The 27,164-nt window shown below is 43.1% G+C and overlaps 1 protein-coding gene and 1 long non-coding RNA gene across 6 annotated transcripts in view; one reads left to right on the top strand and one right to left on the bottom strand.

Annotated features, from left to right (window-relative positions):
- LOC134356174 (uncharacterized) overlaps positions 1–19,328 on the bottom strand; it is a 59,423-nt gene extending 40,095 nt beyond the window's left edge. For 3 of the 4 annotated variants that reach the window (XR_010020293.1, XR_010020294.1, XR_010020295.1), the window contains exon 1: positions 15,833–17,509. This is a non-coding gene — a long non-coding RNA (uncharacterized LOC134356174). Of the gene's footprint in view, positions 1–15,832; positions 17,510–19,256 lie in introns of those variants that run through there. The other variant, XR_010020296.1, reaches the window with a different exon arrangement.
- Positions 18,011–27,164, top strand: part of rbl2 (retinoblastoma-like 2 (p130)) — a 133,945-nt gene continuing 124,791 nt past the window's right edge. For both annotated transcript variants that reach the window (XM_063066876.1, XM_063066875.1), the window contains exon 1: positions 18,011–19,756. In XM_063066876.1, the coding sequence (XP_062922946.1) occupies positions 19,610–19,756 (147 nt within the window). In that variant the 5' untranslated portion in view covers positions 18,011–19,609. The remainder of the gene's footprint in view (positions 19,757–27,164) is intronic.

The following is a 27,164-nucleotide window of genomic DNA, read 5'->3' as shown; positions in this document are numbered from 1 at the left end:
CCTCTCCATTAGTAAAGCATATCCCGTCTCCAAACTCTATAACCTCCATTTATAAATTTGAAGATGACACAACCGTTACTGGCAGAATCTCAGATGGGGACAAGGAAGCATACAGGAGTGGGAGAGATCAGCTGGTTGAGTGATGATGTAACAACAACCTTGCACTCAACATCAGTAAGACCAAGGAAATGATTGTGAACTTCTGGAAGGGGGAGTCAAGGGAACACGTCAATCCTCATTGAAGGGTCAGCAATACAATGGATGAGCAGTTACAAGTTTCTGGGTGTCAATATCACTGAAGATCTATCCTGGGCCAAGCATATTAATGCAATTACTAAGAAGGCATATCTGTGGCTATATTTCATTAGGAGTTTGAGGAGATTTGGTATGTCCCCAAAGACTCTCGTAAATGCTTACAAATGTACCATGGAGACTGTTCTAACTGGTTGCATACCACCACATAATACGGAGGGTCCACTGCACAGGATCAGAAAAAGCTGCAGAAAATTGTAAGCCAGCTCCATTATGAGCACTAGCCTCGCCACTATCGAGAACATCTTCAAAAGGTGATGCCTCAAAAAGGGGGCATCCATCATTAAGAACCACCGTCATCGAGGACATGGACTCTTCCCATTATTACCATCAGATAGGATGTACAGGAGCCTGAAGACACAAAAACACATGCTCAACTTTTTAGTTACAGGTTGTTCCTCTCCCAACAGATTCCTGAACAGACAATGAACCCATGAATCCTTTTCTTGCTCTTTTTTGCATTACTTATTTTGTATATAGCTTATTGTAATTTATAGTATGTTGTGTATTGCACTATATTGCTGCCATAAAACAACAAATTTCACAACATACGTCAGTGATAAACTTGATTCTGAACTGTTGTTAGCAACACAAATCACAGACATAGGCTATTTGGTCTGTCTCTTGATGCCTTTAAATGGAACCAGGTAACAAGGCAAGGATAGAAAGGATGGACAAAGAGATACAGGTGGACTGGTGAGAGTACGTTACCAGAAAATGTAAAATTACCTGTTTATATGATTAGGCTATAAGCTGCTAAAGCTGAATGGGGGTGCTGTTCTACTTTGCCTTACCTGCCGCTGTAGTGAGGTTAAATCCAGAGGACAGATGTGAGAATGGGAAGGGGAGTTGATATGGCATGAAATCAGAAGCTAACTATTGCAATGGAATGCAGGTGCTCCTGCAAAATAGTTGCCTGGACCATGGTCAATCTCATTAATGTAGAGGGAGCCACATTGCAAGCACCATTACAACAGACCAGGTAGGAGAAGGTGCACATGAAACTTGCCCTCACCTGGAAAGGTTGTTTTGGTCCCTGACTGGAGGAGGTGGAAGTGTTGCACTTTCTACAGTTGTAAGGGGGAGTGCCAGTGTGAGAGACCAGGGACTGAATGGTCCCTGGAGAAAGTGTGTGTATGTGAGCGGTGATATAGGGAAGGAGAAGGGAAGATGGGGTTACTGGTGAGATCCCACTGGAACTAGTAGAACTGCTAAAGAATGATATCTGGGCACAGGCCAGTGGGATGAAAGGAAAGGGCCCTATTAACACTTAATTTCTCTGGAAGGAAAGGCATGTAAAGAAACACGAGAAATGGAGGAGATGCTTGCAAGTTTCTAGATAATGGAGGAGGAAGGATTGAAACGTGGTTTCTTCTCCCTTGGTTCAGAATTCCTCTCCAATTCCCCCATCAGGTTCTCTACCGAACATCATCAACTGGCTTCTATCTCACCCCTCCCTCTCAATTCTATGTACTAGTCATCTTCTTCATCCCCCATCAGTCCTGATGTTGGGTCTGTACCCAAAACATTGACCATTGGCTTGCCTCCATGGACGCTGCTTGACCCTTCCAGCAGTTTATCTTTAGGTCCACATGCAGAAACTGTTACTTGTCTCTCCAGGACTATGTAAGTCAATGACTTAAGCCTGAGTTAGATGAAATAATAAGAGTTATAGAACGTTACAGCACAAAAGCAAGCCCTTCAGCCCATGCTGAACCTTTAATCTGCCTAGTCCGAACAACCTGCACCCGTACCGTAGTCCTCTATACCCCTCCCATTCATGTACTAGAGACACATAGAACTACAGCACAGAGACAGACCCTTTGGCCCATCTAGTATATGCCAAGCCATTTAATCTGCCTAGTTCCATTGAGCGGCACCTGAACCATAGCCCAAAATACTCATCCCAACCATGGACATATCCAAACTTCTATTAAATGTTGAAATCAAAATCACATCCACCACTTGTGCTGGCAGCTCATTCCATAATCTTACTGCTCTCTTGAGTTAAAGAAGTTTCCCCTCATGAAGAAGAAGAAAGCCCTTAACCCTGGGTGGAGTCATTGGGACCCTGCCATGATGGTGTTTTTTTTTAGCAGGCTTTCTCATTTTTACGAGGCCGAGTTCCTAGCTCAACGCTCAACCCAGCACGGATGGAAAGCATGCAAGGGAGCCGGCAGGATTCAAACTCGGGAGCCTTCACACCGAAGTCCGGCGCTGATGCCACTACACCACCAGCTGGCAGTTTTCCGTCCTATTCTGCGTAAAACATTTCACCTTTCACCCTTAACCTGTAAGCTTTATTAGTATTCTCAGCTAATCTACCCAAACTAAAGAAAACTAAGGAAAAAAAGAAAAGAAAGGGCTATATTGATACCTCAGATAGAACCAATAGTGTCACCACTTCCGCTCCTCTCCCCATATATTGAAATCACAAAATAGATTTGGCAAGGGTCAAGTTACATAATGTGGAAGTATTGAATAATGGTCTCCAAGTCTCATCAAATTTAATAGATGGGTCAAAAATGACACTTCTAATTTTTTCTAGATTTTAACATGATATAGTTTGAGAAAACCAATAAAATGTAGTAGGAGGATTAATCTCTTTCCAATTCAATAGTATAGATCTTCTAGCCATTAAAGTAACAAAAGCAATCATCCGACAAACTGAAGAGGTCAAATGATGTTTTTCTATCATTGGTAAACCAAAAATGGCAGTAATAGAATGAGGTTGTAAATCAATATTCAAGACAGTGGAAATAATATCAAAAATCTTTCAATCTTGTTTACATCTTTCCTATAGGTAGGTGACCCAAACTGCACACAATACTCCAAATTAGGCCTCTGCAACTTCAACATAACAGCCCAAATCCTGTACTACTTTGATCTATGAAGGTCAATGTGCCAAAAGTTTTCTTATCTACTCGTGACACCACGTTCAAGGAATTATGGACCTGCATTCCCAAATCCCTTTGTTCTACTGCACTCCTCATTTCTCTACTGCTCACTGTGACCCTGGTTGGTCCTCCCAAAGTGCAACATTCACACTTGTCTCCATTAAATTCCATCTGCCATGTTTCAGCCATTTTTCCAGCTGGTCCAGATCCCACTACAAGTTTTGATAGTCTTCCTTACTGTTTACTACACCCCTAATCTTGATGTCATCAGCAAACTTGTTGATCCAGTTAACCACATTATCATCCAGATCGTTGATATAGATGACAAACAGCAACAGACCCAAAACTGATCCCTGTAGCACACCAGTAGTCACAGGTCTCCAGTCAGAGAAGCAACCATCTACTCCTACTTTCTGGCTTCTTCCACAAACCCAATGTCTAATCCACATTACTAACTCATCTTAAAAGCCAATCACTTGAATATTCTTAACCAGCTTCCCATGTGGGACCTTGTCAAAGGCCTTACAAAAGTCTATGTAGCGAACCACTGTCTGGCCTCATCAGCTTTTCTGGTAACTTCCTTGAAAATCTCAAATATTGGTTAGACACAGCTTAGCACAAACAAATTCATGTTAACTATTCCCTGTCTATCAAAATACTTATATATTCCATCCCTTAGAATACCCTACAATAACATTCCCACTACTGATGTCAGGCTCACTAGTCTATAATATCCTGACTTATTCTTAAAGCCTTTCTTAAACAACGGAACAACATTACCTATCTTTCAATCCTCAGGAACTTTACCAGTGGCTATAGATGTTTTAGTATCTCTGCTCAGGCCCCTGAAATTTCTGCACTAGCCTCCTACAAAGTCTGAGGGAACACATTATCAGGCCCTAAGGATTTATCCACCCCAATTTGCTGCCTCCTCTCTAATCTGTACAGGGTCTATGACCTCACTGCTGCTTTGCCTCATGTGTGTAGACTGTGTCCACCTCCCAAGTAAATACAAGACGCACAAAAATCTATTTATGACCTCCCCGTCTGTTTCGGATCTACACATAGATTACCATTCTGATCTTCCAGAGGGCCAATTTTGTCCCTTACTATATCTATAGAAGCCCTTAGGATTCTCCTTCACTTTATCTGCTAGACCAACCTCATGTCCTCTATTGGCCCTCCTGATTTCCTTCTCCAAGTGTTCTCTTGTGTTTCTTATACCCCTCCAGTATCTCATTTGTCGCTGCTTGCCTATATCTGCTATGCACCTTCTTCTCTTTCAATGCTCAAGGTACATTTATTATCAAAGTATGTGTACTGTATTCAACCTTGAGATCTGTCTCCTTACAGGCAGCTACAAAACAAAGAAACCTAAAACCCATTAAGAAAGGTAACCTTCAGACACCCAATGTGCAACAAAAAGAACAAGTCATGCAAACAATAAAAAGTAAGCAAACGCAGAACTAAAGTTCACAGAAGTGAGTTAACAGCCACAAAGCCAGGCACTGCCAATCCAGGAGCTTGTTAGTTGCAGGCCACAGTCTCAACATCTGTTAGGATACTAAATCTGTTAGAATTCTTCAAGGAAGTAACAAGTAGGGTGAACAAAGGAGAGGCAGCGGATGTCATTTACTTAGATTTTCAGAAGGCATTTGAAAAGGTGCCTCACGAGAGGCTGCTGAAGAAGATATAATCCTATGGTGTTACAGGAAATACACTGGCATAGATGGAGGAATGACTGACAGGAGGCAGTGAGTGTGAATAAAGGGGGCCTTTTCTGGTTGGCAGCCAATGACTAGTGGTGTTCCTCAGGGGTCAGAATTGGGACCACTACTTTCACATTATTTGTCAAAGATTTGGATAATGGAATTGATGGCTTTGTGGCAAAGATTGCGGATGATAGAAAGATGGGTGGAGGGGTAGGTAGTGCTGAGGAAGCAATGTGATTGCAGCAGGACTTAGACAAAGGAAGAATGGGCAAAAAAGTGGCAGATGGAATACAGTGTTGAGAAATGTATGATAATGGATTTTGGAAAAAGGAACAACAGTGCAGTCTGAGGAGGAAATTCAAACATCAGAGGTGCAAAGGGATTTAGGAGTCCTCGTGCAAGACCCAGAAGGTTAATTCACAGGTCGAGTCTGTAGTTAAAAGAAACGCAAATGCCATGTTGGCATTTATTTCAAGGGGAATAGAATAGGAAAATAAGGAAATAATGCCAAAGCTTTATAAGACACTAGTCAGACCACACTTGGAGTATTGTCTACAGTTTTAGGTCCCTTATCTCAGAAAGGATGTATCGACATTGGAGAGAGTCCAAAGGAGATTCATGAGGATGATTCTGGGAACAAAGGGATTAACATAAAAGCAGCATTTAGCAACTTTGGGCCTGTACTCACTGGAATTTAGAAGAATGCGTGGGGATCGCTTTGAAATCTACCGAAGGACTAGATAAGGTGGATGTGGAGAGGATGTTTCCTCTGGTGGGGGTATCCAGAACTAGAGGGCACAACCTCAAAATTGAGAGGCGACTATTTAGAACAGAAGTAAGGAGGAATTTTTTTAGCCAAAGACTAGGGAATTTGTGGAATACTCTGCCACAGACTGCGGTAGAGGCCAAGCCCGTGGGTATATTCAAAGTGGAAGTTGATAGATTCCTGATTGGTCGGGGCATCAGGGGATATGGTGTTGAATGGGATCCAGGATCAGCCATGATGAAATGGCAGAGCAGACTTAATGAGCTGAATGGCCTAATTCTACTCCTATGTCTTATGATCTCAGTTAAAAGAGTAAATCTCACCAAGCAGCAAGCTGAACCCAGGCCCATCCCTTGCCCCTGGTCTCAAAACCCTGACCTTTTCAGTATGGCCTGGTGCTTAACTCGGCCAAGCCTTCACTCATTCTTCACTCTCGGTCCTGGGCCCTGCTGCCTTGATTCAGCCTGTATCCCCACCTCCTCCACCCCCACCCCCCCCACCAAACCTTTCCAATCTTGCCCTGCACTTAAATCGGTCAAACATTGGCTTATTGCTCGCTCTCAGGCCCGGGTCCCATTGCCTTAATTCATCGCGTACACGCAATGACTCCTACCTGACTCTTCTCCCCACATTCATTGGCCCTGTGCACTCTACACACCAACCTCCTGAACTGATTCTCATAATCTGTGGACCACTAGCCTGGAGAAGTACACAGAGACACAGACGCAGCAGAGAAGTCAGTCAAATTCTCTGGGAGAGAAGACTATTGTAGTTTAAATAAATAAAATAATAATTAAACAAGCAAACAGGAAAATAGAGCAAATAGCTGGAGTACCTACATCTGTTCACTCAGTAAAACCCTCCGAGACATTTGATTCCTCTAAACCAGGGGACTTTGAGAGATGGCTCAGACGCTTTAAGAGATTTAGGTTTGCAGGTAGTCTCACTCAGACTTCTGAAGAGCATTGAGTAAGCACACTAATATACTGCGTGGATGACAAAGGAGATGACATCATGGGTGGATTAAGAGTGACAGAAAAAGGAGTACAAAACAGTGCAGGACAAATTCAAATATTTCACAGGAAAGCCAAACATGATATATGAGAGGAAACAAGGTGCAGTCAGAAAGACTACAGAAAGATAGGACAGTAAAGCTCAGCTCAAACAAAACAGACAAGCGAAACATAGAGCAGGTACCAAACTAGATGCAAACTCAGGGTTCTAGCAGATCCATTTAGCTCCTGAGTCACAGAAGCTCACAAGCTTTATCACACCATATGGATGCTATGCCTTCAAGCAATTCCCTTTAGACATCTCATCAGCCCCTGAACTCTTTCAAATAAGGATGAAGCAAATTTTAGAGGGACTGGAAGGAGTGGTCTGCCACACTCACCTTCGGAGGCTCAAGTGAGGACCATGACAAAAGAGAGGAAGCTGCCTTGGAGAAACTGAAACAGGCTGGAATCACCCTGAACAAAAAGAAATGTGGATTTACAAGTTGGATGTGAAGTTCTTAGGCCACCAGCTGTCCTCAGAGGGAGTGCAACCAGATTCATACAAACTGGCGGGAGTTTTGGAACATGGACCAACCTATGAATGTATAAAGGATCCGCTGTTTCCTTGGCATGGTAAACCAGCTGGGAAACTCATTCCAGATCTGGCACAGAAAATAAAGCCATGATGTGGCCTCCTCTCTCAGAGAAATGTTTGGACCTGGGATACACCACAGAAGAAATAATTCTCACTATTTAAAGCAGAGCTGATCTCTCTGCCAACATTGGCGCTCTTTGATCTGAACAAAGCAGGTGTCTCTTCCTTTGGCCTAGGGAGAGTGTTCATGCAATATGGATATCGGTGGTATATGCATCAAGAGCACTGACACTTACTGAACAGCATTACACCCAAATCAAAAAGGAGATGATGCTGGCTCTTGTGTGGGCTTGTGAACACTTCAGCTGCTACCTGATAGGCACTAAATTCCTACTTGAAACAGACCACAAGCCACTTGTCAGCTTCGTCAGCTTGAAACACTTAAATGACTTACCACCACATCCGCAAAGATTCAGAATGAGGCTTATGCGATACTATTTTGGCATTGAACATATTCCCAGCAAATCTTTCACAACACCAGATACTCTGTCGAGGATGCCATGCAAAAGTGAGTGGACAGAAGTTGACTCTGCCCTCATGGAAGATACCAACATCTTCTTAGCTTTCCGGCATCACAGACTAAACTGGATGAAAAAGGACCAAATCTGCAGAAAGGTCATGCAATACTGTGAGCATGGATGGCCAGCTGTTTGAAAAGGAGTTCACAAACTCAGACTTTACTGGCTTGAAAGAGACACACTCACCATTATTGATGGTTTGCTGCTAAATGGCTCCAACTCATCACTCCTGCTTCTTTGCACACCAAAATCATCAGTCAAATCCACCAAAGATAGTAAGGCATCGAAAAGTGTTGCCTAACAGCAAGGCAATCTGTGAGGTAGCCTGGTCTGAGCACACACCTGGGAGGATATATAAAGCGATGTGAAGCATGCAGAAAACTGCACAAGAATCATGTGGAACTTTTCTGCCCCACAGAAGTCCCAGACTTTCCGTGGAAAATTTCAGGCACGGACGTTTTTGAGCTGAAAAGAGACAAAAATCTTCTCACTGTGGATTACTACTCACAGAATGTTGAGGTGTCCAAGCTGTCCTCCACATTCTCAGCAACAGTAAGCTGCTCAGAATTCAAAGACTTAGCTAGGGACTATGAGTTGAAACACCAGACAAGAAGTCCACAGTACTCACGGCCAAAATGGATAAGTGGAAAGAGGAGAAAAACTGTTAAGTGCCTCCTAATGAAAACAACCCCTACAAAGCACTGCTAGCTTATCACTTCACATCTCTAGAATCCAACAGAGCTGTCAATGGGCTGGAGACTGAGAACAAGCCTGCCTGTTCTTTCTTCCCTTCTCCAACCTCACTCGAGAAAAACGAAGAGCATGCGTGATCCCAGACACAGAGCGAAAAGTTTACGCCACTCAGGGGTGATGAAGCTGGTTGGGATTCAGACCAGTTCAGACCTCGGATGGTGGAGCATAGTCACGATGGCGCTAAGCAGCATCTACTTTGCTTGCATCTTTGGAAACAGCTCGGTTTCTATCTTTGATATCTATTTTTCTTCCTTTTAAGGTCATTTTGAAGACCCTGACCTGGAGTTACACTCCGACTTCGGATCTTTGTGGGAATGGGACCCGCTCTCAGGGCCTCATGACCGGCCGCTTTTTGATATCTCAAGGACGCGGCCTGGAAGACTAGCACGCCTTCAGGATGCTGGATTTTCGTGGCTCTGGAGATGGGCTGTTTCAAGGCTGGTGCCCCTGACTGAGGCGTCGCAGGAGAACACAGAAGATCAGAAGCAGCGGGCTTAGCTGCTAGCTGTGTGCACAGAGACCTGAGTTCTTTGGGCACAGAGCTCGGAAAAAGTGACGCAACAGACTTTCAGCACTATAAATCAGTGAGTTGTTTGTTTTGTCTCCCTTCTCGCTGTGAAGCAGGGACATCTCTTTTTCCCTTATTAGGGAAAGAGAGAGGCTGTGGCATGTCAAATTACCGGGTGAACGAGTAGTCTTTGGGGTACTGCAAGTCTGTGTCTTTATTTACGCTATGCTGCACGTTTGAGTGCTCAGTGGAGGATGCCGATGTTTTTTTTGCTGGTGGGGGAGGGAGGATTGTTGCCTTGTTGCCACTTGTGCGTGGGAGAGGGTAGCTGGGGTTCTAACATTTAACCATCATTCATTCTTTGGGGCACTCTTCTGTTTTCATGGATGTTTATGAAGAAAAAGAATTTCAGGATGTATATTGTATACATTTCTCTGACATTAAATGTTCCTATTGATTGAATTCACCAAAGAAACAATAGTCCAGCAGCATGCACATGATCAAAACATCACAAGGTGAAATCAAGTGGAATTTACCAGAGATAGCCGGTTCAAGAATCTCCGTCTGCTCCACCACAGTTATCTGTCCCACCACAGAGATATTAAAGATTAAAGTCTGTCACGAGCCTCGTGGCCCATCAGGCCAGTGCTTATGCTGGTTGAAGCAACTGAGAGTACAAGACTCCCCCCCGGATAGGACACCAGTCTATTGCGAGGTTAACCCCCAGCATTTTTGCCAGTACCCATTCTCAGCTGGGTAGACTGGAGCATTGTGTAGTTAAGTGCCTTGTTCAAGGACACACACACTGCCTCGGCTGAGGCTCGAACCTACAGCCTTTAGGTCGCTAGTCCAATGCCCTAACCACTTGGCCACACCGCAGTGATATACTCCGTAGCATAATAGCTCAGGGAAAATGACTAAAAAGGCAAAATAATCTTTTCACTTTATCATTGTGTTCAGGCAGCCTACCCTCACCTCCATGAGATTTAGTGACTTTTTTTTAAGAAGAGTTCTAATGTTGAGAATATTTCATAAAATGAGGCTGTTCTTAAGAAAAAAAAGAAATTGGTGGAAGGAAAGGAGGAAAACAGAGAGAGGGAGAGCACTAAGAACTAAGAGAAAGACAGTTATAATGTTGGCAATTCGTTTTTATGCTTTTGTAAGGAGCATAAGTCACCTGCACTGGGTAAAGTGAACTGAATCACTCAATTTCAGTGACTATAATTTCAATGCAGTTTGATGGACAAGTAGTACCCACTGAGTTTTTCCTTTTTTTCTCAAGAAGGGGAGATGTTGTGGTAGGTAATGAGTTAATCCTATGCCACTCAGTTAGCAGCTCCCACATGGGAGGAGCTCACATACTGTTCAAGCAGAGTTATCAATGAAGTTCAGTTGAATAGCCCGCATGCTGCTGGTGTCCTCGTGGTCTCTGCACTATCCCTCAAGATCAAACACAACAGTATGATCACTAGGTGCAAAGGGTTCCCCACTACTAACTTCTGTCACCTGCCCTGTCTCATTCCCTATCAGGAGATCAAGTTTTGCATACTTTCTTGTTGGGCCCTCTTACGTACTGATTAAAGAAAGTTTCCTGAACACATTTGACGAACACTTTCGAATCCATCCCTTTTTCAGCATGGGAGTCCCAGTCAATGTGGAAAGTTAAAATCACCTACTGTCACAACCATCTGTTTCTTGCAGCAGTCTGTGATCTCTCTACAAATTTGGTCCTCTAAACCTGCAGATTGCTGGGTGGTCTGTAATATAACCCATACCTTTCTTATTCCTCAATTCTACCCATAAACCCTCACTAGATGAGCTTTCCAGTCTATTCTGACTGATCAGTGCCGTGACATTTTCCCTGACCGGTAATCCACCCCTCCCCCTTTAATCCCTAAATCTCACTAATGCCTACAATGTCATAATTCCACATGATGATCCATGCCCTAAACTCATGCGCCTTTCCTTCAATACTTCTTGCATTGAAATATAGGCAGCTCAGGACATCAGTCCTATGTAGGCTTAATAACATCTTTCTCCACAACCACTCCACAATTTGTTCTGGCATTCTGGTTCCCATCTCCCTGCAACTCTAATTTAAAACCCCCACCCCACCCCTGTGCAGCACTAGCAAACCTTCCCACTGGGATATCATTCCCCTTCCATTTCAGGTGCAAACCATCCCTTATGTACAGGTCCCACCTTCACTGGAAGAGAACCCATATTCGTTTGCGATTGACACTGCTGTCTTCGGCTGAATCAAAGGTACTGACAAAACAGCATATAGGAGGGAGATTGAAAATCTGGCTGAGTGGTGTCATAACAACAACCTCTCACTCAATGTCAGCAAGAGCAAGTAACTGATTATAGACTTCAGGAGAGGGAAATCAGAAGTCCATGAGCCAGTCCTCATCAGAGGATCAGAGGTGGAGAGGGTTAGCAACTTCAAATTCCTTGGTGATACTATTTCAGAGGATGTGTCCTGGGCCCAGAACGTAAGTGCAATTACAGAGAAAACAGCAGCATCATTATTCCTTAGGAGTTTGTGAAGATTTGGCATGACATATGAAACTTCAACAAACTTCTATAGATGTGTAGTGAAGAGTATATTGACTGGCTACATCACAGCCTGGTATGGAAACACCAATGCCCTTGAATGGAAAATCCTACAAGAAATAGAAGATTTGGCCCAGTCCATCACATGAGACGCTGTCATAGGAAAGTAGCATCCATCAACAGAGATCTCCACCATCCAGGACATGCTCTCCTCTTGCTGCCGCCATCAGGAAGAAGGTACAAGAGCCTCAGGACTCACATCACCAGGTTCAAAAACAGTTACTGCCCCTCAACCAAAGGGCTCTTGAACAAAAGGGGATAACTTCACTCAACTACGCTTGCCCCGTCATTGAAATGTTCCCACAAACAATGGACTCACTTTCAATGACTCTTCGTTTCATGTTCCCAACATTTATTGATAATTTATTTATATTTGCGTTTGCACAATTTGTTGTGTTCTGAACTCTGGATGAATGCACTAGTTGGGTGGTCTTTCATTGATACTGTTATTTTTATTATTCTTTAGGTTTGTTGAGTATGCCCGCAAGAAAATGAATCTCAGGGTTGTATATGGTGTCATATAGGTACTTTGGTAATAAAATATATTTTGAAATTTGAACCCAATAATTCAAAAATCTGAAGCCCTCCCTCATGCACCAACTCCTTAGCCACATGTTAAATTATATGACTTTTCTGTTTCTGACCTCACTAGTACATGGCATGCGTAGCAATTCAGAGATCACAACCCTGGAGGTTCTGTCCTTTAACTTGGCACCGAACTCCCTGAATTTACTTTGTAGGGCCTTGTCACACCTCTTACTCATGTCATTGGTACCACCATGGACCATGGTCTCTGGCTGCTCACCCTCCCACTTAAGAATGCTGTGGACTCAATCCAAAGTGTTGCTGACATACCATCGGGGAATCTCGTTCTCATCCGCAGAAACTCCTTTCTGTTCCCCTAAACAATAAATCTCCTAACACTGCAGCTTGCCTCTTTCCCCCACTTCTCTTCTGAGCCACAGAGTGAGACAGTGCCAGAGACCTGACTGCTGTGGGTTTCCTCTGCTTGGTCACCCCCCGCCCCCAAACTGTAACCAAAGCGGTATACCTGTTAAATGCATACAAAATGCGGGAGGAACTCAGCAAGTGGAAAAGAGTAAACAGTTGAAGTTTCAGGCCAAAATGTTGACTGTTTACTTCTTTTCCATAGATGCTGCCTGGCCTGCTGAGTTCCACCAGCATTTTATGTGTGTTACTTTGATCTCCAGCATCTGTAGATTTTCTCTTGTTTGAGGTAAACCTTTTGTTGAGGGATACGCTGCCTATTTCCTTTCCCCCTCCTGACGCTCACCCAGTTACCTGTGTCCTGCTACCTCCCTGTATGTCCTGTCTATCAATCCCTCAGCCAACCAAATTATCTGGAGTCCATCCAGTTCCAGCTCCATCTCCTTATTATGGTCTGTTAGAAGCTGCAGTTGGATGCACTTCTTGCAGGTGTAGTTATCAGGGGAACTGGAGGTCTCGCTACCTTCTCATATCCAGCAAGATGAGCATTCCAATATCCTATCTAGTATCCCCACTGCTCTAAATGTGCCATAAGAAATAATAATAAATAATGAAAAAAAATCTACCTATAGCCTAGCCTTTCCTCATCAAAGCCTTGATGAACCAAAGCCTCAACTCCCCACTCCAACAATAGCCGCTGTTTAAACCTAACTTTTCTTATTGGTACTTGCCAGGTGCCTAATCTTGTGCAGTCCAATGTCTCCTTGGGGCTGTGGCGTGAAAAATAGTCTGACTGACTCGCTCGCTTCTTTTGAACCCTCTCTCCCTCCAAATAATCCAGTGTCTCCTTGGGACTGTGCTGCATAAAATGTGCTGACTGCCCCTGCTCACTTCTTTTAAAATCTCTCTCTCTCCCCAGGCAATCCAACTACGTTGACAAGAATTCTTTAACATGGGCATGGATCAATATCCAAAAAAAGTATCAATATCAAAAAAAAAATGTAGATCAACTTTACTGGTGCGTTAGAGTCAAATAGCTAGGCCCTCAATATGAACTGTGAAATTCTAGAAGGTATCAAAGATTATGCAAAATCAAACAAAACAGAAAGTTGGAAGCACACAGTAGTTCAAGTAGCATTAGTGGGAAGAGAGATGGTGTTGCAGATCCAGGCTCCCCTCCTCAGAACTGCTCCAATTACTGGACAAAAGTGCTGTAAATTCAGGGTGGTTTTAATGGAGCATTTTACATTTAAGATGAGCCATGCTGATCAGCTTGCGTCAGACAAAAGGCAGTAAAAATTTCCTGTTGTTAAATACCTCATGGACATCTTGTGACTGTCTTATGAGGATGATGTAATGGTCTTTTGGAGGTCACATGAAGTGATTTCCCCACTGATGTGAGGTCATGTGATGACATGTTCACCACGGGTATAAAAGGAGACCCCTGGGGTGACGCAGTTGGTTTTTCCAGTTAGAACATTAGCCAGAGACTCCACTCCGTTGCATATTTGCCTTATGACACAGTTTCGATTTAAAATGGAGTTTTACGTCTGATTGTAAGGTACAAAAGTGCTGGACCGGCAGTTTAACCAATTTCTGTCAGGTTTCTTGATGTATCCTTTCGGTAGTATTGGAGAGTGAAGACAGGAACCTGAAGGAGTCGTTCGACAGTTGAAAGGACCAACCATTATTGAATTTGTTCAAGAAAGAGACATTCTGCATGAGACAGCCTCTGCTAAAAGTGGCAGAAAATGCTGTGCATGATCTAGTATCAAAAGGTAAAGGTCAGTGCCTTTAAACTGTTTTACTTCCGTCGTCATGAATCCTGTGGACAAGGCAGGATCCAGCCGGGACTGGCGTGACGTCGTGTCTTTGAGGAATTCTTTACTTCAGGAAAGTCTCTCCTAATTGACCGTATAAATCTCTTGGACTTTCAAATTTACCATTCTAAGAACTGTGTTCGAATTTACCGCTTTAAGAACTGTTTTCGCATTCATCGCTTTAAGAACTAGAACTGAGTGGCGGTTTGCTAAATGGCCACATAGCAGTTTACTTCTGGTTAAGATTTTTGTTTGTTTATTTTTTTTCATATTGAGCAGAGTTTAACAAATGTTTGATTATTTTTATAAAACCTGACTCAATTCAATTCTATATTCATTGTTGCCCGTCACGTGACACTGTGGGTTGACTTCAGAAAGTGGAGGTGGTAAACTTGCTCCTGTTTACATCAGCAGTACTGAGGTTGTGAGATGACAGAGCTTCAAGTTTCCAGGAGTATGCACGACCAGTAGCCTGTCCTGGTCCATGACATTAACCCCACAGCCAAGAAAACTCAGCAATGCCTCTACTTTCTCAAGAGATTCAGGAAATTTGGCATGTCCCTTTTGACCCTCACCAATTTTTATTGATGTGTCATAAGTAGCATCCTATACTGATGTATGTTGATGGTATGGCAATTGCTCTGACCAAGTCTGCAAAAAACTGCAGAGAGTTGTGGACACAGCTCAGCGCATCATGGAAACCGGCCTCCCCTCCCCTCCATGAACTGTCTATGCTTCTCACTACCTTGATAAAGAACCAGCATGATCAAAGACCCCACCCACCCAGGACTTTCTCCTTCTACCCCCAGCTATTGGGCAGACGATATCAAGGCCTGAAAGAACATACCATTAGTTTCTACCTTGGTGTTATAAGAATATTTGAACACTACAATAAGATGGACTCTTGACCTTACAATTAACCTCACTGTGGCTTCACACCTTTTTGTCTACCTGCCCTGCATTTCTCTGCAACTGTAACACGGTTCTGCATTCTGATAATGCTTTTGCTTGCACTGCCTCAATGCACTTTTGCAATGAAATGATCTGTAAAAGAAACAGATTTTCACTGTACCTTAGATAATGTGGTCATAACGTGGCATCTACAAGAAGCAGTGCCTCACAAAAGTGGTGTCCATCATTAAGGACCCCCACCACCCAGGCCATGCCCTCATCTCATTGCTACCATCAGGTAGGAGGCACACACTCAGCGATTCAGGAACAGCTTCTTCCCCTCTGCCTTTCAATTTCTGAATGGATATTGAACACTACCTCACTACTTTTTTTATTTCTATTTTTTCACTTCTTACTTCAATTTTATATATATATTCTTACTGTGGCTCCAAAGGTTGCCGAAGGGTGGTAGTGGGAACGAGCTCCCACTGCTCAACAACTGCTCTTCATGGCGTGCGTCTCAAACAGCCTCTGACAACCAAGTCCAACTCCTGGCCTTCACGGGTGGCACAGTTCTTATGCCCGGCGGAGCTGATCTCACTGACAGGAGAAGGGGCGAAGGCGGGTCACTGGCGCCTTAAAACCAGTTGCTCCGGGCAGATGGGGCTCGTTAACCACGGATCTAGGAGAGGGAAAACTCCGATTTCAAACCTCCGCTGCCTTGCGGCTATACCCGCTCACGGGAAAGGCTCTGGGACTAAACCCCGAGGAAAAATCCGGAGTCGGAGTCCCGAAGGCGGCTGACTGCTGTACCCAGCATCGACACGGCAACTCCTGCGATGCTGCTGGCACCAAACGGTATCGACTTCCGTCGTTCCTTTGGACCTGTCATCAGCATGGAGAGGGGGGTCCCACTGCATGGGCAACAGACGGATCTCCTTATCAACTCTGCCCCGGTGAGGCCGCTCCCCAGTGACTATGAGAGGTGCAGTACCCATGGTCGACCACGACCGACGGAAGCCACAAAAATTCTTACTGTAATTCAGTTTTTTCTATTATCATGTATTGCATTGTACTGCTGCTGTAAAATTAACAAATTTCATGACATATGCCAGTGATATTAAACCTGATTCTGAATAATAACCTAATTTACTAATTTACCTTAAAAGGGCTGTTAACACACCTTTCAACGAGAGAATTCCAACAACTTAAGTTTCAGGAAAGAATTTTACTTTGTATCTTAACTGGTGACCCCTTATATATAATTATGATATTGTACCACTTCCAAATTTTCTGAATAGTGGGCTTATCGTCGCTGCTCAACTCTTTAACAGACCTGGCTTTTTTTTTGCACTTTCAGGCGCCAACACCACGGGTAATCCAAACTGCAGCTCTCATTGAAAATGATGGAAAACATCATATATTCTCGGTTTAGCCTGCTACAGCTGAGCACCATAACTGCTTCTATGATGCGTACAGTCAATAGTGATTTTTTTGTGTGTGATTGAACGATCTGTCGCTGCTTAAAACCGACAGAAATGGACCCGACTGTGGCCAGCACAGTCCCTTTAAGAAGCCGCCGGCAAAAGAGGGGTCAAACTGCTGTTCTGATGGTGCGTTTAAAAAAAAACAAGATTTTTTGACTCCCAGTACCAACCATCTTTCTGACAAATGTACAGTCTCTGGTAAATAACATTGACGATCTCAGAGTTAAGATGCTGTATCAAACGGACAAACGCGTGCACCCTTTGATTTACGGAATCTCGGATGTTACAATTCTGATAAACAACACACCATCAAGATAGATCATTTGAGTCTCAAAAGCAGAGGTGGAGGTGTATACCTCATGATCAACTCCTCATAGTGTATTAATGTGTTGGTGATGTCCCAATATTACTCACCAGATGCAGCTATAAAGGTGGCAAAACAGCGGCTATATTTCATTAAAGTTGCTGGTGAACGCAGCAGGCCAGGCAGCATCTCTCGAAAGTGGTATAGTCGACGTTTTGGGCCGAGACCCTTCGTCAGGACGTTCTGCGTTCACCAGCAACTTTAATGTGCGTTGCTTGAATTTCCAGCATCTGCAGAATTCCTGTTGTTTGCTATATTTCATTAGGAGTTTGAAGAGATTTGGGCTATCAACTAAAACACTCGAAAACTTCCACAAAGGTATCATGGATAGCATTCTGACTGGTTGCATCACTATCTCGTATGGTGGGGGGGGGGAGGGACAGCTACTGCACAAGATCAAAATAAGTTGCAGAAACTTATAAAATTAGTCAGCTCTCTCATGGGTACCAGCCTCCATAGTATCGAAGACATCTTCAAGGAGTGGCGCCTTAGGAAGGCAGCATCAATCATTAAGTATCCCCACCACCCAGGACATGCTGTCTTCACACTGTTACCATTGGGAAGGAGGTACAGAAGCCTGAAGGCAGACACTCAGTGATTCAGGAACAACTTCTTCCCCTCTGCCATCTGATTCTCAAATAGACATTGAACCCATGAACACTACCTCACTACTTTTTTATTTCTGTTATTTTCCATTACTTATTTAAACGTAACCACTTAAAATATATATACAATGTAATTCAGTTTTTTCTCTATTTATTCATCACATATTTCATACTGCTATGGTAAAGTTAACAAATTTCACAACATATGCTGATGATATTAAATCTGCTTCTGATCCTTATATACTTCAGATGATTTGCCTGAATGTTCTTGTTGTTCTTCCTTCCTGGGATTATTTTATATACCTTCTCTCCACCTTCATGAATAATGTTATGTGAGAAATAACCTGGGCAAACAAGTCTTGCCAATGATACTGGACATCCAGTTATCATCAAGGACATGGCTCACAAGATCCTGATATTTCTCATATGCTTAAAGCTACTTCGTTCTTAATATGGTAGCCGTATTAGTGCCTCTGGAATGTTCTCTTTTTTTTTAAATAAGAAAGGGTTGCAAGATTATTGCCCACTGAGAATCTTCAGTCGTTGGAGCTCTCTTCATTGAAGGAATCCTAGTTCATGGGTCACTAACACCAATGTACCTGCTTGGAGCTACAACTGTCAACTAACATTAGCAATAGAATTTAATCATTATTATAATTACTTTGTACAGGACACAAGCCCAAAGTTGTGATATGCTAAAAATAAGTCACAGACAAGTGCTCTTACAGCTGTAGCCTCATAGCTCTAGTGAGCCAAGTTCAGTCCTGACCTTGGGCGCTGTCTATGTGGAGATAACACATTCTCCCAGTGACTGCATAATTTTTTTTAATATGGTTCAGTTTCAGCTCATTCCCCTCCACATTCCAAAATGGAGGGTGGTAGCTTAATTGGCTAAACTACCCCTCAGATGTAGGTTAGTGTAGCATGGGGGGGGGGTTAGAGTTGATTAGAAATATGGGAGATTAAAAGGGGATTAGGCTAGGGTTAGTGCAATTAGAGACATGATTTTCCAGAGGTACTTGGGCAGGTGCGTAAATTAAAAAAGATTTCAGAGGAATATGGGCCAAACGCAGGCAAATGGGACTAGTTTCGTTGGGAATCTTGCTTGGCATAGACCAGTTGGGCCGAAGGGTTTGTTTCCGTGCTATGCGATCTAGGATCCTAACGAGTTCATGAAATCTTCAGCATTGTGTGCGCTATGTTTCAGCAGCAAGGACGTCTATGTAGAAATTTTTAAAAAGTGCAAACTACGCCCTGACCAGATATACGAAAACACATCCAGTACGTCAGAGCTTCCATTGGGGTAAATTCACAAGATTAGAGAATATGATGCCAAAGTATTTGACGGCCTCTGGGAAATGTCTTCACAGCATGGAAGGGGAGCATATACCAAACCACAGAAAGCGTACTTAGCTTTGCACGGTTACCGCAACCTTCAGCAGCCTCTCCACCTCCTTTCTCACTCTCCAACACTCGGTTACGTTTTCGTCCACAAGAACCACACCATTGGGGGGCTGTGGAAGACAAAACGACGATTGACGTGTTTACTGACCAATAGCGAGTGGAAACACTGCGGGAAGGCGCACACCGAAGCTCGACTGAAGACCAATGAAACATTGGGGATGGGAGCGGAGCGTCGTACTATTTGCTGGCCCGGCTATCAATCAACGGCTTTTAAATGCCTACAGTGCGGCCCAGGGGTGCTGCATGAATCTTGCCATCCTGGGATTGTTGTAAACCACCGCAGCGGAGCCCGGGAAGCATGAAGACCGAGGATGATGAGGAGGATGGCGGCCGCCGGACCAAGCAGAGGTTCGAGGAGCTGTGTCAGAGGCTGAACATGGACGAATGTGCCAAGTGCGAAGCTTGGGCCAGTTACGAGAGCATCAGCAGGAACTACACGCTGGAGGTGAGTGAGCGAGAGCAGAGATGACAGATCGCCGTCGGCTGCATACACACACACGGCTGACAGCTGGAGCCCAGCCCACCGACAGCCTGCATCCGGCGGCATTTAGCAAGGCTGCAGCGCAACACAGGATGCATGCTGCACAGCAAATCTTAAGCCACTTCCCCCCCGATGATGTTTGTTCTGCTTTTCCTGAGGGGCCCGAGCGTGCCTGGCGCTGAGTGGGGAGTAGGCCTGCTAACCGGCTGTGCCTGTTTCACTAGCACCCATCACCCCGTGTAGCTGGGTGTCGAGCTGCTGCAGGTTGCCAGAGCCCTTGTTCGGGATCGCACAGCTAAATTCGCTCGCCTGCGCTGAAGAGAAGTGTTTACTCGCTTCTCCAGCGGCAGCACCGGAAGAACGTGCCGTTTGTTTATGCTGTGCTCCTCTGACTCATGTACACAAATGAGCAAGGCCGCCCAACCCAGGGCCACGGAACCTGTAGAATTCCTCGTGTTTTCACAGAACAGGACCTCACCCCATTGCAGCAGCCAATAGTTTCTCAGATAATTATTTATTGGAGCTCTGCTTTGCCAGTCTGAAATACTCAGTCATTACTCATGTCCTTTGCAACCAATCTACGTCCTGTTAATTTGGAGCCTGCGGTCAACTTGCTTCCATTACAGTAATGCGAGTAACATATGCAAACTTACGTTTTTGCTAAAGGACAGCTTGTGAATGAGGTTGTCAGCGTCAAAACATTGGAGATACCAGATGTGTGGGATGTGAGGCTGTTGTTGTTAATTCTAAGATTACGTTTAGATACATAAGAATGAAACAAAAACAGTCCTACACAACAAACATACTGGAGGCGGTCAGGCAATATCTGGAGTGGGAAATGGACAGTTGTTGTTTTAGTGGAGACCTTTCATCTGGACTAAAGATATCCATCTTCAATGAAGAGAGCTAATTGAACTTACAATTTCTGCAGGGGACAGGAATTGACTCTGGATCAAAGTCTCAGAACATGATACACTGCAGCTGGGTGGGGTGGGGGTGGGGTCAAAAAGGAAAATTTGGTGCTCAGCAGAGTATAGGTAAAGGATAGTGGAAGCAGAAAGTAGTTTTCATTGCTAAGTTTAAAAGAAAATAAAGAGATGATAAAGAAAATGGAGAAAGGTGGGTTTGGGCCTAAGACTCGCAAGGCACCATGCAAGGTTTTTATTAGAGATACAAAGGTTGAAAGTTGAGAAACAGGGAGAGGCAGGGCTAATTGAAATCAATAAGACTGAGTAAACAGGACGGTGCAAATGGGAAAATGGGCAAAATTAAGTCTTTGAGAGCTTAGAGGAAATGGGATAGAATTGGAAATGGACAGCACTTTGAGAAACAAATAAAGACTACTGTATTCACAAAGCAGATGTATGAGCAATAATGATACAGGCAGTCTGGTTCACGAAGAAGAATGAAACTGGTGGGTGAGGAAGTTTTGACAAGCAGGGGAAAAAAAAAGCTTAAGTCTTCCCAGAATTTAGCTGGAAGGAAATTTCACTCTGCCAACCTCTCCAATATAAGTGGTTTTCAGGGAAGGCACATTGAAATCTGACTGGAGCAGAATAGGAGGAACCAGAAGCGATCATCCAATTCATAGAATCCTAGAGAATATTCTAGTAGCAAAGTTAAGCTGGGAAAAGTCAGTTAAAGAGTTCTTGACACGGTAGAGAAGATGGACCGGATAAAACTACCTTAAGATTAGACACTCAACAACTGTCACCCAGTTGCAAAGTATAGTTTGGACATGAAGTAAAATTTCAGGAAATTTACCAAATCTTCACTGGAAGAAAAGATCAGTTACAGATTTGAGATGGACTGTGGCTCAGATCACTCAAACTTGCTGTTTAAGCCTGTAATTATGCACACTTTTACAACCAAGGGAATAAAGGGGGATTTGAAAAAGTAAATGATGGCTAAGAATTTAAGATTTCAGATTCAGGTTTAGATTTATCTTTCACATAAACGGCAAAACACCTAGTGTAATGTGTTGCTTGCCTCACATTCCTGCGCCAACACAGCATGCCCTCAGTGTTCAGCAGAACACCACAAGCAGCTATGACAACAAGAAAACAAGCCCTTTTCCCACACTCATATCCACTCTCAGGCCACCTCCAGTCCTTGGCCCCAGACTCGCAGACAACAGGCCTACAACTTCCTGTCCCTGGCCTGTACTTGCAAACATTGGGCTTCTGACCTCCTGACAAGCTGACTCAGGGACTTTGACCATCAGGCTTCTACCTCCAGACTCACTGAATTTAGTCTTCGATCTTCAGCTTTGCCCTCCAGACTTTACCAATGTCGGGGCATCAGCCCCAGGACTCCCTGATCGTGGGTTTGACCTTTGGGCCTCGACTTAAGGACTAGCATGGACCTCTAACCCTGGTGAGCTGCTAGGGTGGGAGGGTGAATCTACAGTGACCTGCTGGGGTCAGTAGGTGGGTGGGAAAGGGGAGACCATCACCCCTTGTTTCTTCTGCCCACACGAGGACTCTGACCCAATACTTGCTGAACTGGGGGTCGCTGGTTGCCTTAGCGCCTGCCAAACCGATCTCAGGGATTGCTAACCTTTGAGCATGGAGCTGTATGACCTGGACGTCAAACACTGGCTCCGAGCATGACTCTTCGTTACTATCCCTGACCTTTGACCCCAGCTCATTCCTGTCCCTAAATCCTAACCTATCTCCAAACTCCCTGTACTTCCCCCAAAAATCACCCCTACATATCTTAAAAATAACAAAGTCTGAACCATAACATTGATGGACATCACAGCTTGGTGCTATTTAATTAAAATGTGACTTAAATTTTATTTGGATATCATTAATATTTTACCTAAAGATTTTTCCAGAAGCATGATTCGGATTTGAATACTTAGCAAAAATACTTACCTATTTTAAAAATCAAGACCCTTTGAATGCATGGCACCAACCAACAGGAAGAAACGTTTTATCTACACCATCAATTCACTCAAGTCAACCTAATTGCCTCTCAATCTAAATTGTAGTCAGTAGGACTCTCTTTGAATAACATGTTCTTAAAGTAATCCTGAGAAAGGTTTGTATGGAGTCTTGTTTGGTGGACATTGTTTCTCCTTACGACCAGGGAGGGAGGTAGGTACTTGGAAGGGGGAAGGGAACAGCAGGTCAGAAGCTATAGGATGCCTTCAGAGGGGAACATGATAGAAGGATGCAAGAGGATGGAGTGGTCAGCGTGGGAAGGAACCAAGAGGCGATTTGGGGAGGAGGGTTCTTAAAGAAATGTTTGCATTTTTTTACTCATGCATCCCAACAGGCATCCGTACACATGACAGCATGTGCGTATCCTTTAACAGCTATGCAACAGACCCTGACCTTCAGTCACTTTGTGCCCCTTGCTGCTAGACCAAGTCTTTACCCTATCAAGTCTATTGAGAAGATAGTTGCAACAGCCACATCATGTTATAGTAAATCATACAGGCAACTTCCACTCTACAATAAGTTTAGGACCTTCATGAATAACAACAGGACTGACCGGAATGTCGATCTGCTGCCATAGCCCATAAGCTCAAATACTGAAATCTAGAACTTCACTTTCAGAGACAGCATACTGAGCAGGTGACCAGGTCAAAAGGCAAAACATCTGGAATGTTAGACAGTCAAGAACAAGCTAGTTAGGCATCTCAAACTCCCTCTGGAATTGTTCAAACATCTAGTGACTGTGTGATTCACTAATTGGGAACAGCATACTGTTGACCTCAGCATATACTATCATCCAGGCTAAAGATGACTTTATGAAGAAAAAAAACAGGAACTATGTCCCAGAGACAGATGTGCCATAAGATTTCAGCACCAGGGCTGGAAAGAACACAAAGCTCAGTGGTGTCTGCTCCTGATAAAATACTTGGGGCATGATCTTATCATAACCAGTGGTGTGCCAGAGAGACAAGCACAAGATCTTATGACAACAGTTCTCAATCTAGCCACTAGCACCTGTTAAATTATTTCATAGTTCCAGTGAGTTATTGTAAGAATGTTCACATATCCGAGACCACAACAGATAATAATGACTGCTGATCTGACCAACACAATATACTGTTACTTCCAGTAGCCTGGCCTGAAAACAACGGCAATGGAAATTGATTGTGATGGTTTCAAGGGCAGCTTCCCACAGACATCTGATGGCATGCAGTCAACAGGAGCTGTAAAGTGTCTATAGTATATAGACTATCCTGAAATTCGTCATAATTAGCATCTTTGCTTCTCTACCAGAAAACCCCAGGATTGCCTTGATGCAAACAATTCATTCTTGGAAAGAAAGAAACCATAGCTAAAAAAAGGGGGGAAAAGTCCATATTAGCATCTGAACCTTAAGATCCAACAGCAAGCCAATGACCTAAAGAACTGATGGTGGATGGAATATCGTAGGAGATCCAGCCCCTCACTGAGAACATTAGCATGTGCACACTGTGGACGTCTTGGTTTTATATAGCTGAAATACCCAATGAGCAACAAGGACAAAAGTCAGGTGGTATTGTGAGGATAGCCTGAGGCTACAGGATGGTACAAGATCGAAGATGACAGAGGAGTGGCAGAAGGAATTTAATCCTGATAAATATGAAGCAATTTTCCTTTCCATAACTATTGCAAATCCAACTAGACTATAATTGCTGCCTTAAATACCAATTTTTGTTTGTCTGTTTTATTCCTTAAACTTTTCAGTATAGGTTGGGTTATGTTTTTTCAGACTGAAAGCCCTTGTATGTTAAGGTCTGTTAAGAGCTCCGCCCCTTCTACATCCTTATACTCTGCTGCTCTCCAAGTTACCACTGGGATTGAAATCTTCCATCATCACTCTTTTCTTTGAGGCATTCAGATTTACTCCATTTCTGACTTTAAGGAGACCATGCCATTCTTGTGTCTGCTGTTCAACCCAACTAACTCCTCACCAGCAATTGTTTCCTTAACCATTTTACAGTCATTTTATCCTCTTATTCTCATAGGAGGATGTTGTAAATCAGAAATGTCGAACTTCCGTTTCTCTTTAAACCTTATTTCAGCAAATACCTCAATATTATATTCTTATGTTCCATCTATTCTTTTCTTTTATTCACTTTTCAAATTCAGTTACTAAACCTTTGACTAACATATCCTAATTTTGTTCTTTGCCTATTGAAACACCTTGCTAAGTTGGATAACAATTATATTATCCTTTGGCCTTCTCAATGTCACTAACGAATTTCCCTGTATTAACTGAAGCCAGCTATCTTGCACAGTAGTTATAATAATCAGGGATCTCTAGCTCTTCCCACTTATTCAACTCTTTCATCCTGCATGCATCCACACAGTCCTATTATTTTATATTCGCTGGCATATGGTGTTGGAGTGTAAATCTGATCCTTAACTCCTTGTAATTTGCATGCAGGATCTTGTCTTATTTTCCACCCAAGTAATTAGTATCATAATGGGATATGTCCTCTCACCATACAACCTGAAACAGAATCTTCTGGAGTCACTCAATGACTTCCTGACTCTGGCATTCGGGAAGCAACTTGCCCAGTGCAAGATCTTGCAAATCCAAAAGATTGAATGCTGTAAAAACATGCAGAATCTGTAGAGTTTGAGGTTCATGATCTTTCAGAAGTAGGAAAAGTTTAAAATGAAGCAAGTTTAACGCTGTAGAGAAAGGGAAAGGGTAAGAAAGAAAAAGAAAGTCTGTCATGGGGGTTAGGGAGATTGAAAGACAGTGGAGCTGGCTGAAAGAGGCTGGCAAAATTAAGTGAATAACAGTGTACCTGGAGGTGGCATAGATGAAATAAGAAAAATTTTAAAGAAATACAAGACTGGAAAAGATGAATACCTAAAATGTATGAATTTGTTCTTGAGTGCTGAAGAATATAATGTGCTTAGTTGAAAGATATGGTATTCCTTGAGCTCATGTGGGTTGGAAACAGTTCAGGAGACCAAATATCGCTGTGATGATTGTACGTTCTAGTAACAATTGTTTGGTGACAATAAAGTATAAAGTGTGTAGGTCTGAGTGAAAGTGGAGTAGAGGATTACAAAGTGACAGACATAAAGAAGCTAAGAGCAGTGTCCTAAAATTTTCCGTAACTCATTATTGAATCCATTGTTTCTCCTTACCTTTTATGTTCCGTCTCAGGCAGATTATTCACCAATGTTAGTGACTTGGCTCTGGCCATGTTGCTTAAAGAATTGTCATCTCTTCTACTGAGCATTAGCTGGATAACAAAATATACTCCCTGAACTGTTTAGCTGACACCTTACTGCTTTGCTTGCAGACACAGCTTGATCTCCATGTAGCTGCCTTTTCATTAGACCTTTCTGATTTTTCTTCAACACCTCAGTTACAGGGGATAACAATCCAGCTCTTCTTTACATTCAGCTCACTTCAAACTGACCAGGCTCCTACATATTTGAACCAGTAGAGCTTTCTTTTTTGCAGATTGCTGAATAGTAGCTTAAAAATAAATTCAATAAAATAAAGAAGGAATGCGGGCATCCCACCCTTCAAAAACTCATTTCATGGAGGTAGCACCCCTCCCCCCCATCAACCTCCAAGGGTGCATGTATATGGGACATTTGATTATGAAAGAACACAATTTATTTGACACATATTGAAACTATTTACACACACACACACACACACACATATATATATGTATTTTGTTGGCAATCTCAATGCTAATGCAAATAGCTTTTCTATTTCTTTTGCAAGCTTTCCTTGTACAGTGATGTGGCTCTGCTGAAAGGAACTGTGAAATACTTGAGCAGCCTTCCCTGCGATTAGCCTCCCTAATATATTGTGGTCCCTTAAAGAAATAAAAGCATAAGGTGTATCCTTATTATATTGTCTTATGTAATACTCTGTTTAGTGATTTTGTCTAATCTGTAAACCAATCTGTAATCTGTAAACTGGGTATATGCAGAAAATGTGACATTAAAATATGTACTTACATATTATCATGGAGTTGTTTTTAATTCTCTTATAACTTTAAGCTTGTCTACAGGGAGTTTGGCCTCATTACGTAGGACATCAATAGAGTGGCTCCTTAGCAGTCAGCCAGCTAGTTTAAATAACGTCAGCAATGCTAATGAACGAATGACACATGTTAAACTCACCTCAACATGCCCTTTACAGTCCTAACCCACGATGGGCAATAGAAAAGTCACTGTTGCAAACAGTGCAGTGAGCAACATTGTCATTATTTTTGACCCCTATTAGGCAGGGTCAAAAATTTTAGGGTAGTCTGGGGTGAAGTGCATTTTATATTTTCCTTTTTTGAAACACTCTGCCATGACGGTGCAGGACACTAAACTGAACTGATGGAGAGACAGAGGTCGACTGTAAAGCCCGCCCACAGAGAAAACTGATAGGTCTACTT

The sequence above is a fragment of the Mobula hypostoma genome, chromosome 14 (genome assembly GCF_963921235.1).
Source record: "Mobula hypostoma chromosome 14, sMobHyp1.1, whole genome shotgun sequence".
Classification (NCBI taxonomy): domain Eukaryota; kingdom Metazoa; phylum Chordata; class Chondrichthyes; order Myliobatiformes; family Myliobatidae; genus Mobula; species Mobula hypostoma.
The sequence above is the reverse complement of the archived record's forward strand: the minus strand, read 5'-3'. Positions and strand labels throughout refer to the sequence as shown.